General features: G+C 37.6%; 1 protein-coding gene across 1 annotated transcript; it reads left to right on the plus strand.

Annotated features, from left to right (window-relative positions):
- The first annotated feature begins 2,029 nt into the window (after positions 1 to 2,029).
- LOC306820177 (uncharacterized protein) lies at positions 2,030 to 12,045 on the plus strand. The gene is made up of 3 exons (XM_079337942.1): positions 2,030 to 2,120; positions 2,759 to 4,180; positions 8,002 to 12,045. Exons 2-3 carry the CDS (start codon positions 2,766 to 2,768, stop codon positions 9,098 to 9,100), a joined length of 2,514 nt encoding a protein of 837 aa, XP_079194068.1. The 5' UTR covers positions 2,030 to 2,120; positions 2,759 to 2,765; the 3' UTR covers positions 9,101 to 12,045.
- The last annotated feature ends 421 nt before the right edge of the window (positions 12,046 to 12,466 follow it).

A 12,466-nucleotide genomic window follows, 5' to 3' on the forward strand; every position in this document is an offset into this window, starting at 1 on the left:
TAGAGTATATGTATTGTGTTTTGACACTATGGCGCGACAATTTCTTGAAAGTTAAAAGAGAAAAATACTTGACGTGTCAATGTTGGAGAGAAACTAAAGCCACAGTTGAGATTAATGTTAATGTTGGCAAGAGTTAATTATATAGCATTAAGACTGTTTCGCCTGACATTTGAATATATGACCTATAAAGTTGGCCTAGATTTGAACACATAAACTTTATTAATCCAGTTTCTGTGTGTTGGGCGATGCTATAGATTTGTAACCCTCCCATCCTCCGGCCCATATTTGACAAGTTTGGAGTAACTGATTTCATTACATCTGGATGAAAGTTTTTGTCTCTATGCTTTTTGTTTCTCATCGATATCTGTCCACAGACAGCCGACAGAAGGATTACATAAAGAATATTTTTTAAGCAAAAAATTGCTAACATAGATTTATATTGTGTTTTACATATGTGCCTAAAGTTTTAAAGGGTGATTGTGGTTGTTATTTTCATCAGAGAACAGATTTTCTATATTGTACCCTTTGTCATCTTGTGTTTTGAAACTTCACCTCATCGTGTTGAAAGATTCCAGCCGCACATGTTTTGGCTTTTTAATTTGAATGTCTCCTCTTTCCCTCCCCACATTCGATTCGACTATCAATCCAAACCAAAAATGAATTCTTTCCTCACATCAATTGTCTCTCTGAAATCGAGAGAAAAAGAATAGTTGCTTTATCCTCTGGTTAGGGATGTTGTCTTATTTATAAAAAGTCTAAGACATTTGAGTAGGAGTGAACTGATTTATGCTACACTGTGGTGGTCACTGACCTGTTGATGCTGAAGTTTCCAGATGTACTGTTTTGATCCACTGGAAGGTGTTTGTCAATAAAACAGTTAACTAGTACAGACTGTTTTAAGGATTAGAGAATTGGTTTAAATACTAGGAATGACTAGACTGGTTAATGACTTACCATACATAGATATATGGGAACAATTCATTTTCATCTTGGCATCTTAAACAACCTCCCTGGTTTCTGAACAGTCTGTTTCCTGTTAATTCATCAGCCCTGAAGTATGTGTGTCGATAGTGTTTGTCTATGGTTCATACATCAGAGACATCATGATGTGTCCTCTGTCTTCAGGCTTATTTTCATGCAGTTTAAAATTGCACTGCTGTCCAGTTACTTCTGACCCTGCATTAAATGTATGCATCACTTTACCATGGCAAGTGAGTGATGAAAAAAGAATACACTATTAAATTCATGAAACCCTCTTAACCTTTGTCGCATCTCTCTGTATATTTCATCTGTGAAATTATAGTGAAATTGAATTTATTTAATCTTTTTGGTCTCCTTGTTGGTGAAGGAAGAGGTAGCAGATGTACAATTAATTCTATTTCTAGAAGAAGAAAAAATGTATATACTTTATGAATTCTGTTGGCTTGATTTTATGACTTTCTATACTCTAAAGACGTGGTAATAAGCTCATTGAAGTAGAGTAATTTAGGCTATGTCTCTTCATGACCAGCAGGTGGCACCATCCATCTGCGTACAAGTCCAAGTATTTTAGGTAGGTTTACAGACTAAACACTATCTCTACAGACTTTTGTAACACCCGGACCCAAATCAAATTAAATATGAATACCTATTTCGTACAGTGGTTGGGAAGCTTTGCATTTCCCCGTCAATAGTTTATAGACGTACGATTATAAAATGAGTTGGTCCACTCACTGAAAGCTTCGCCATCTGCAATCAAATCAGTCATTTAATATTAGGCCTACAGACTATGAAAATATAACTTGAAATATGCAGCGAGTTCAGGACCCTTCATACAACAAATACAAATACCCTTACTTGCAATATACTTAAATAGTATACTATATATTAAATAGTTGCACAAAAAAGTCAACTTCAACAAAGTAACCCTGAAGTTGCCCTGTTGCTCTTCATTTTTTTGTTTGTTATCAAATGTAACTTAAACTCATAGGTGCGTAGTTGGTGTGCGTAGGTTTTGTTTCTGGTGGGGGGAATATAAATAGTTGACCCCGTTTGGTCAGGGGCGGACACACAAGTTTTGGAAATCACATGGTCCAGAAGGATCTGCAGACTTGAGGCCACGGTACAAGATCAACAGAAGCGTATGTATCAATGTATTTGTCAATATTCACTTTTCAGAGGAGGAGCAAGGCGACTGGGAATAACTTTGTCTCTTTCAAGAGACAGCCTGTCTAAAAGTAACCTAGAAGTTTCCGAGCGTCATGGAAATATTGTTTAGATTAAGGCTTCATGATTTAATGTTACTTGTTTATGTTTCACACAGAAGCTAAAAGAAACAGGCAGTTGCTTTCAGTGTTGATCATGGATGCCTCAAGAGAAAAATAACTATAAATCATAAACATAAATTTACAAAGGAACATTTGTCCGCCTTCACTAACTTAAAAGTCTAAAGAGGAGGTGCTATTTTAAGCCTGGGAACTATGTGTGGACCTCCAACAGCTTCATGTTGAGCCCATGGTGTAATAGATAAACTGGGCTTTGTGGTGCAAACAAATATCAAGGCTGTGTTGTGGACATGACTTTATTAAATATTTGTTTGAACTTTTCAGGTTAGCAGAGCATTACAAAATATATTGTGGTTATTTAAGCCTATTATTAATTGTATATGATATGTGCTATGTTTTTATCTCAAGCAATTAAATTAAACATTTGTTTCCCAAATTCTGTAATGATGAAATATCTTTCTTTTCTCCCCATCACTTATTTTTTCTCTCTGCAGTTCAAAGATGAGGCTGACTGTGATATCTGTGTTGTGTCTGTTCCTTCTTTCGGTTCAAATAAATGTTTCCCTGGCCAGGAAAATCGGTGGGTTTGGGGGGAAAATTAAACTTTTTAAGAAGACCCCCAAGACCACTCCAAAACACAATATTAACAACAACCCTCAGAGACCAGGGAGCTACCCCAACCAAGGAGGATACCCTCAGCAACCAGGCAGACCAGGGGGGTACCCAAATCAAGGTGGATATCCAAATCAAGGAGGATACCCTCAGCAACCAGGCAGACCAGGGGGGTACCCAAATCAAGGTGGATACCCAAACCAAGGAGGATACCCCAACCAAGGGGGGTACCCAAATCAAGGAGGATACCCAAACCAAGGAGGATACCCTCAGCAACCAGGCAGAGCAGGGGGGTACCCAAATCAAGGTGGATACCCAAACCAAGGAGGATACCCTCAGCAGCCTGGCTATCCAGTTGGAAATTACCCGGCACAGGGCTACCCATACGGAGGAGGTTATGGTGGTCATGGAGGTTATCCTGGGGGATACATGAACTACAATCCAAACAACAGAATACCAAGTCCTCACTATGGTGGCAGTTTTGGATATGGAGGCCATGGTGCTGGGGGTGGCTCTCCCTTTGCACACTCAGTTCAGCAAATGGGCATGTATCCCAGTGACAAGTCCAGAGGGTTTGGGGGGCATGCAGTGATGGCTGCAGCTGGAGGTGCCATGGCAGGAATGGCTCTTGGTTATGGATTGGGAAGATTCCCCCGACCTCACTTTGAGTTCCATAGTCCTCAGGAGGAGTTTTACTACAACCACTACATGTACAGGAAATATGGTACCAAGTCTACTGATAAAAATGACTACAGCAGAGACTACAAGTACAGCAGACCTCCTGAAAGTTATGATAGCTACATGGACTCCTGCATGAAGAGAACAGACTTACTCCCTGTAGAGAATCCAAGGCCAAACAACAAACCACCAGCTACGAGTACGGCTACAACCACAACTACTCCTGTTACTGCAATGACTGCTGCTGCTGCTACTAATGGCAGTAACACAACTCAGAGCAACAGCACTGCAGCAGCAAACTTCTCAACTTCTGCACCTTCAACTCCTCATCCTCTACATAAGTCTGAGGCGAATTCTGTGCCCCCAGCTGCACAGGTTCTCAAAGAAATGGCTACCATTGGTGATGATGATGATACAGTCAGCATTGTTGAGATTGGTTACCCGGCACTGATCAATCAGCTGAAGGTCAGGAGATGTTTGGAGCTGTACATGGTTTACTCTGACAAATATTTGAAGAAAAAGAGCGAACCTAGCCCTACTGATGGCGTGCAGGGGCTGGAGATGGGCTGGTGTGGGCTTTTAGTTGGGGCCACCAGTACTTTATTAATTCTGCTAAACAGCAACATGTTAATGGTGCTGCACTGACGCCTGCATCCGTGAAAATCATGGTGAAATAGTTAAAAGGTGTACAGCAAAGTACATTTTAGAGTAGTGAATTTATTGAACAGCCAAGAATAATGAATAAAACACCAGTCTGCTGGTCCATATATAAAGATTGAAATGATCCTGGCAACTGCTGATTGGATTTTCAACAGATTTTAAGTGTCTCCTGTCTCCAGAGGATGAAACAAATAAAGGCCAAAATGTTTGACTTTCATGTTTAAATGACAATTTGGTTGGTTAGTTCAAGCCAATTATATATATTTCAAGTTCCTTTGGCTTTTAAAAATATTCTGTTTTCAGTGCTATTTGGCACTATATGTAAAATACAGAGTAGTACACAAACACATCTGTATTCATATCAAAGCGGTGAATGCAGTTTCCTTATGTTTGTATGACCAGGCTGCTTTGTGTCAATACTATATGTTGAAGTTTTGGCATTTACTGTTCTATATTTGTGTCCCTCTCTTGTTCTTTTTACTGATACTAAACATAATCTGTGTTATTGAGGTTTTTTTTTAATTATTATTAAACACATGTATAGAGAAATGTGTGGCCATTTTTGTAAAGCAGCTCCACAATAGTACTGTGTCTGTGTTGTTACTGATACTACATATTACTGTGCCTCAGCACATCTCTGCCATCACTCCAGCTGATGTGTTTCAGTCAACATTTTACTGTTACATTTTAATGTTACATTTTCTAGTTATTACAATATTATTACAATACTTGAATTTACGTCATGCTACCCTTCACTATAACAAATAAATGAAAGTGAAATCACACACATTATGTTTTATTTCGATGAACATATATCACTCCTGTATTGTATTGGGAAGAATTTTCAAAACAATATACTGTATATATGCATTGGAAAATGTAGCATTCTGTTTATGAAAATGCTTTAATTCACAATGAATGGCTCATTCTTAAAACTTCATGAATGCTTTTTGGTTATTATTTCTTTCATATTTTCTGAATGTAAGACATTAAATGACCAGAAGGAGGTATCAACTGTATGCAAACGTCTCTATTCTGGTACCCAAAGGCAACCTTTCTCATTTATTCTCCCAGAGCTCAGTTACCCCCTTGAAACCCTTCACACTATAGCTTTTACCATATAACATGATGCCGCCAATGTGAGCAACTCATATTTTTAACAAGAGGCTTATATCTTTGTGTGCATCATGGGAGTAATATATATATATATACACACACACACACACACACACACACACACACACACACACACACACACATATATATATACTGTATGTTTACAATCACAATGCTCCTAATAGCTATCGGGCTATTTATAATTTAATTAACAAGGTTAAAGTAGGCCTACTGTTTTTAGAATGACCCCTTTCAGAATATCTACTTAACAAAGAAGCGGTTTATGATCAAACTCATCGTGAGTTGTTTTTTTTTTAACCATAACATAACATGATATTTCCAAATATGTTTTATAAGTGAAATATTGATAAGCAAAGAAATAACGTGGTAAAAGATTAATGGTAGTGAGGGGGAGGTGAAGAGTGTTCTTTAGTGATTGCATGTCTATGAATAAAAATGTTTCTTTTTACTGTTAGGGGGTAAATGGATACATGTAGAGGATGTCCATGAATTCTTACATTCATTCACTACCCTGCTTGTATTTCCGTATGAATCAAGTCGGCTTCATCTCATTGTGGAGGAGGATGATGATGCGCTCGTTTATATTAAGCCCCGCCCCCTATCATCAGCATCCATGCCATCGTCACACCTCGCAACGTGTTACGTCACATCTAAATCCCGTTGTCTCTTTCATTCTTATAACAGAAACCATCACAACCTGTCAGTATTAACATTCAAAAGAAAGGACAACGCGGGAAACTGAAACAGAACTAAACGGGGAAAGCAGATAAACAGTGACAAACTGAGGTAAGCTTATTCAAACTAAATGCGAGGAATATAAAATATTGGCACCATCTTAGAGGTAACCTACTTCGGACCAATGTCTCTGTGTTAATACAGCAACATCAGGCTCTCTATCTCCGCGGTTCATTTAGTCTGATCAGCGCCATCTTTCAGGGTTCTTCAAGGAAATGACAAAACAAGGACATTATTGTGTCTGTCTCAAGTATTGTGGACGCTGCACCGTGAGAAGCAGTCATTTGGCCTTTGTAAAGCGTTGATATTTTTGCATTTTGCAGACAACACATCATCTCTCCGATCACTATTACATCTACAGGTCTAATGTCCTGAATCTTCTGCCACACCTGTTTTTTGTTTACGTTTGATTGGCTTGCCTGCAGGTGCCAAAGGACATCCTGTTATTTTGGAAGGCTACATACTGTGTTTTTCTATGTGAGGTCAAATTATTTAAACAAGGTATTACCTGCACATTAAAGCATCTCACCTTATTTGTTGACTTCTGAAATCTTTAGTAACATGCTTAAATGCATCTCTATTGTTTCTACGGTTTTTAAAACATTGTATCCATTATGACTATGTTGTGTGTTTAATGGTTTTCATGCTCCACCTTGTTTACATGTATTGCTTTGTGTATTAAATGGTATTGCACCACCAAGTCAAAGACAAATGTATACTGTCTGAAAATGCAATCGAATTAGATCTCTTATTGATAAGATCACACGTGGTCTCCAACAAAGAAACATTAATGTTAATCATTCCTTTTAATTTGCAATAATTTAATGCAATTTGATTTCCTCTTAATTTTTTGCAATAATTGATAACAACCCCCTATCTTTACCACCCAGAAATACCAGAGCCCTGTATGCTGGGCAATTAATGTGGTTTTCATTTCAAATAACATTTTGGCAATCATGAACATAAGATCATGTACTGTAGATCAAACTATGACTGTGCTGCATGCCATTGTGTCTTCATTTTATCCATTTTGTTTTGTAAGTGCTGGTAAAGTGTTGATTGTTATATTCTGTCCTCAAGAGCATCACTACCTCAAAAATAGTTAATTTAGTTGTTTATTTGTTTGTTATCATTACATCATTATCATCTATTTATTTTCTTTTTTGCTTGTTTTTTAAATTGTTCATAATGTTAAAGTGTCGTGTTTTAAGTTTGATAAACGCTTGTGATGCAGATGTTGTGAAATCAACAAGTGATCGTGTTCAATAACCGTGATCTGAATATCTCCGCTCGCGAGATGAATAAAGGATTATCTTATCTTAAAAATAATTGTTTTTTGCTGTAATCGAGCCACCCTAATGGCTACAGCATTCTGTCATAACCTGCATAAACACCAACTGTTTCTTCTCTTTATTATTAGTGAATAATGATAATAATAATACGATATTGTGTGGAGCTGATAAATTCAGTGTCATTTCATTGTAACAGACTAATGCCTTCTATTTAAAATAGAGTGTAGGGCTTGGCAACAGTTTAAGTTGGTGATTATCTTCAGTAACATTGAGATCTCAACACATTGTGCTACTAAAAACTTTAGAATAAAAGTAATATGCTGTTAAGTTAAAGTTGAACAGCGTTCTTTAGTTACTAGTGTCTTAAGAGTCATAGCAGGGTAAAACAATGTATGTATTTTTCCCAGAGTTCTTGACAACAGTCATATCATAAAACGATGATGCATTAATTTATAATTCTGCCCAAAAATGGGATTTGTTTAAATTCAATTGTTTGACAATATTACAGGCCCATTTTTTAACTTGTGTCATAGTGATTTATTGTTACAAATGAGAAACAAAAGAGCCGTGTTGTATTGTATTTCTCAACTTATTTTTCTCCCTTTCTTCGATCCTTCTCACAGGGAAAAGATGAAGCTGACTTCCGTCTCTCTTTTCTGCCTTTCACTTCTTTTGGTTCGTACCCATTTTTCCCTGGCAAAGAGGGGAAGCTTTGGGAAAGGCTTTGGTTCAAGGAAGACGTGGTCCAACAAAGGCAACACCCAAAGTAAAACCAACACAGGCCAGAGAAATAATCAGCCAAGACCACTAAACCCTGGAGATTACCCTCGTCAGCCCGGCAGAGGATACCCTCAGTATCCAGTACGGGGCGTACCATATGGTGGGGGTTACAGCGGTCCGGGCAGTTATGGAGGTTATCCAGGTGGATATATTAATCACAACCCAAATAACCGAATCCTCAGCCCACGCTTGGGTGGCACCTTGGGTTACATGGGCAACAGGGCTTCGGGTGGCTCTCCCTTTTCCTACTCGGTTCAGCAGATGGGCATGTATCCCAGTGACAAGTCCAGAGGGTTTGGGCGCAGTGCGGTTATGGCAGCAGCTGGAGGCGCCATGGCAGGAATGGCCCTAGGTTATGGGTTAGGAAGATTCCCCCGAGCTCACTTCCCCTTTCACAGCCCCCAGGAGGAATATTACTACAACCACTACATGTACAGGAAACATGGGACAAGGTCTTCTCATAATAATGACTTTGCCAGAGAACAGAAGTACAGCCAAATCCCTGGAACTTATGATAGCTACATGGACTCCTGCATGAAGAAAACTGACCTAATGCCTGCAGAGAATCCAAAGCCAAACAACAAACCAGCCGCTACAACTCCAGACACCGGAAAAGTCAATGACACAACAGACGCAAACACCAATGCAACAGAAAACTCCCCAACCGTGGCACCTTCATCTCAAAGTCTTATAAATCAGCCTGAAGCCAGTCCCGATGATGATGATACAGTCGGCATTGTAGAGATCGGATACCCAGCGCTGATTGAGCAGATAAAGGCCAGGAGATGTTTGGAGCTGTACATGGACTACTCTAATGATTACTTGATGAGACAGTCTGGAGGGGTGCAGGGACTAAAGATGAGCTGGCGAGGGCTTTTAGCTGAGTTCACAAGTACTTTACTGATGCTACATATTAGCAACATGCTAATACTGCGGCACTGAGGCCTTCATTCGCAGCAAACATGATGAAGAATGTGATGGCAGAATTATGATTTATTTCCTTTATTGAATTGTGTTATTTACCTTATTGACATGACTGCCAATTTACTCTGATGTCAAGCTAAGGTCGGGAATCTAAAATGCTATCATAATGTTGTACTGCTGTGTTTCTGTTGGTAAGTTGCATGAATTAAAGATGTGCGACAATCTTTAGAATTGCACCGCTCCTTTGTGAAAACACAATGGAAAAAAAGTCTGGAGAGGAATCCAAATTAAAGTGGAAAGCAACATGCGGTATTTGATAACCCGTTAGCTACCAAACAACAGCTAGCATTAGACCAATTCCAAGTTAACATTAGTTGGCTTGAAATTAATTTCCTTCCTATCACCAGAATATTTTAATCATAAAACTCCTTTGTTGTTGTATCACAAAGAATTACCAAATTGTAGTATTATCTTTCAGTAACTTCCTGGCTAACGGTAATATTAGCTGGTTGGTAGAAGATTGCTAACATTTCATTAACTGTATCAAATATTTGTGTTTTAACTTGTAATATAGCCTGATGTATCTCCAAATTTCAGTAGCGTATCTACCTAGAACCATACAACATGCCATTTATACCACTTTCTGCCTTAAACAGTATGCACACAACAACTAAATTATAACAGCATGTGAGTCACCCACTTTTCACTCCCATCAGAGGAAAATTTGACTTTGTGTGAAAATTGTGTTATGTGATTTTCTACTTCCATGTTTTCTTATGATTTAGGCATTTCATCCTCATGTAGGCTCGAGTTAGGAATATTAGGAAAGTAAATGCCAAATCAGACTTCAGATCCACAGTGTTGCAATTAGTGGTACTTAGTCTTTCATCTTTTGAAAGATGGAGTGTTCATTAAAATTTAGCCGGAGCCTGACCTTTTAGATTTAATTGAACATCTCATCTGGCCACGTTGACGCTGCGTGATTGTTTTAGAGATAAAGGTTTGTTCAGGGAAATGGCAAGGTTATATTTCTTTTTTTGTCCCCTTCTTGTTTGTGCCGTCTCTTTTTGTCTGGTACACTCGGTCATTATGTTGAACTGAGTTAACCGCTTTGCAATAATGGATTCGTGCTGCAAGTGTAAAAGCTATCAATCCTATCAACTCCGGTGAATGTTTAAGGGCTTTTCAAGGACCTTTTCAAGAGTTGGAAAACAGCTAATAGGAATCCAAGACTAACTATAAATACTCCAATATTCCTATTGATGTACTGTAGAAAATATATTTAGACTGAGAGTCTTTACACTCACAAAATTAGTATGTGTAGCTTCTGTCACATAAGGTAAGTTGTACTATAGAAACTCTATTATATCTTCTTACACTTACTCTATTTGGATAAAAAGACAATAAGCATGCTTCAGTCCTGACACTCTTTACATCATTCACTTGAATTAAAACAAAGCAAAGTGCATTATTCTTAGTTTTCCTTGTGTACTGCCATTCTTTGTACAGTGTAATATATTTCATTGTCTTTCTTATACTGTATGTGGCTCCATCCTGTCCTCTGTCAGATGTGTTGCCTCCCTCTCCTTTGCCTGTCTAACTTGAGGTTGCAGAAGTGCTCTTAACACATGAAACTAATGTACTAATTTTGAGCTGAACTAATCTCTGAAACTTTCTGAATGTTTTCCTGCACCCCTCGAGTTGTACTTCTGTTTCTCTAATGGCAGAAGCAGAAGGTTCTCTCTGGAGTTTAGAAAATAATTAATGCAAGAGATTTCTTGATAAAACACATTAGATTAGTAATAGTTTTGACCATGACTTTTTTCAAGACCCAGTTTTTCTCTGAAGATGTTGAGCATCGACATTACTTCCCAACAAGCTGTAATAGCGAGCTCTTTGTTGGTTTGTATTTTGCCTATGCTCAGCAATACCACATTTCTCTCTTGGTTTATCGACCTAGTGTGCAGCCATGGTTGCATTAAAAAAAAGATTCTCATTTCATTAGCAACCACAACAGTACTATTCCAACAACCCTTTTTGTAATTATTGATTGCAGAACAATCTCAAACACAAGACCGCAAGAGTGGTCTGACCCTAAGTGTAACCCCCCCTCCCCACAGTGTACCTTTGATGCGTTTTTATATTGTATGTATCGCATTATCTTGTGTCTGTCTTTGAATGTATTTGAATATGTATCACTTTAAAATATAGGAATGTTTTTTTATGATGGCGATTAACATTTCATATTTGTTAGCTGATGCTACTGGATATACTGAGGGTCAAAGTTGCACTTTTTGTTTGTATTGTAAAATAAATATACAGAGTGAAACTTTTTATTTGGTGATACGTGTTCATTATGTTTAGAAAACTGAACTACTAAAGAGGTGCATTAAAGGTTTTAATGGACAACAATGAATTCCCTTTAGAGCTGATTATTATATTAAACAGACCACATGATATACATCTTGACATGTTCTTTTTTCTTAGTTTTGAAATATTTTATGTATGATCCATGTGTAATCTTCAATTGAGTTATCATTTATAAATGTTAGGATTAAAGACAAGATGAACCTTTGTTAATCAAAATGGGGATATGGTATGTGGAGTAAAAAAAATAAAACAAGTGTGTTTGATCTTACTTTATGATTAACTGCAAATGGACTGTGTCAGTGTTTCTCTATTAAGGTCTGAGTAATGAAGCGTGATTATTGAACTGTTCTGAGTGCTACAGAAACAACAGGTTAGAAACATGACATTGACCAAATGGAAAATAAAAAATGTTGAAGGACTGCCATGAGGTTTTTTTCAGAGAGCCATGTTTTTCCTCAGGATACAAAGTAATACTTTTGGTCTCCGCATTTTGTCCATCAAACGTTTGTCTTTCTAACGCATGTTTAAGGAAGTTTCTTTATTAAAGATTTGAACGCTTGATATTATTTTGGTTTTGCTCTGGATCTGGATGGCTAAATATGTTGTGGGTAGTAAGATACAAGCTTTTCATGGGGTTGTCTCCTATCACCCAGGCTGTTCTGATCTTTGATAGAATTTCTTTTTTGAAATATCCTCTCCTCTGAACCACTTTTATGTGGAGTACCCCAAGGCCCTGTTTTCTTTTACTTATATGTGTTTACTAAATGATGTGGTTTATTTTTGGAAAACGTGTCTCCTACCATTAATTTGTGGATGATGTCATATTGTAACTAAAATAAAAACCTTGTGATTCAAACAGTGTTTAAAGGTGCTTGGAATTAAATCCTTAAACACTGCCCTTTACTTATCTTTGAATATCTTAACAGTCTTATGTGATGGTGTTTGCTTGTTAGACAAATCAATATGATTTTTCAACATTATTATAAATAATTGTTTGCTTTTATTCATTTATGA

Source organism: Symphodus melops (genome assembly GCF_947650265.1).
Source record: "Symphodus melops genome assembly, chromosome: 1".
Lineage (NCBI taxonomy): Eukaryota > Metazoa > Chordata > Actinopteri > Labriformes > Labridae > Symphodus > Symphodus melops.

Coding starts and splice junctions, on each gene's coding strand:
- LOC306820177 (XM_079337942.1), top strand. CDS start 2,766: ATGAGGCTGACTGTGATATCTGTGTTGTGTCTGTTCCTTCTTTCGGTT. Junction 4,181..8,001: donor ATTCTGCTAAACAGCAACAT/GTTAATGGTGCT, acceptor TCCTTCTCACAG/GGAAAAGATGAAGCTGACTT.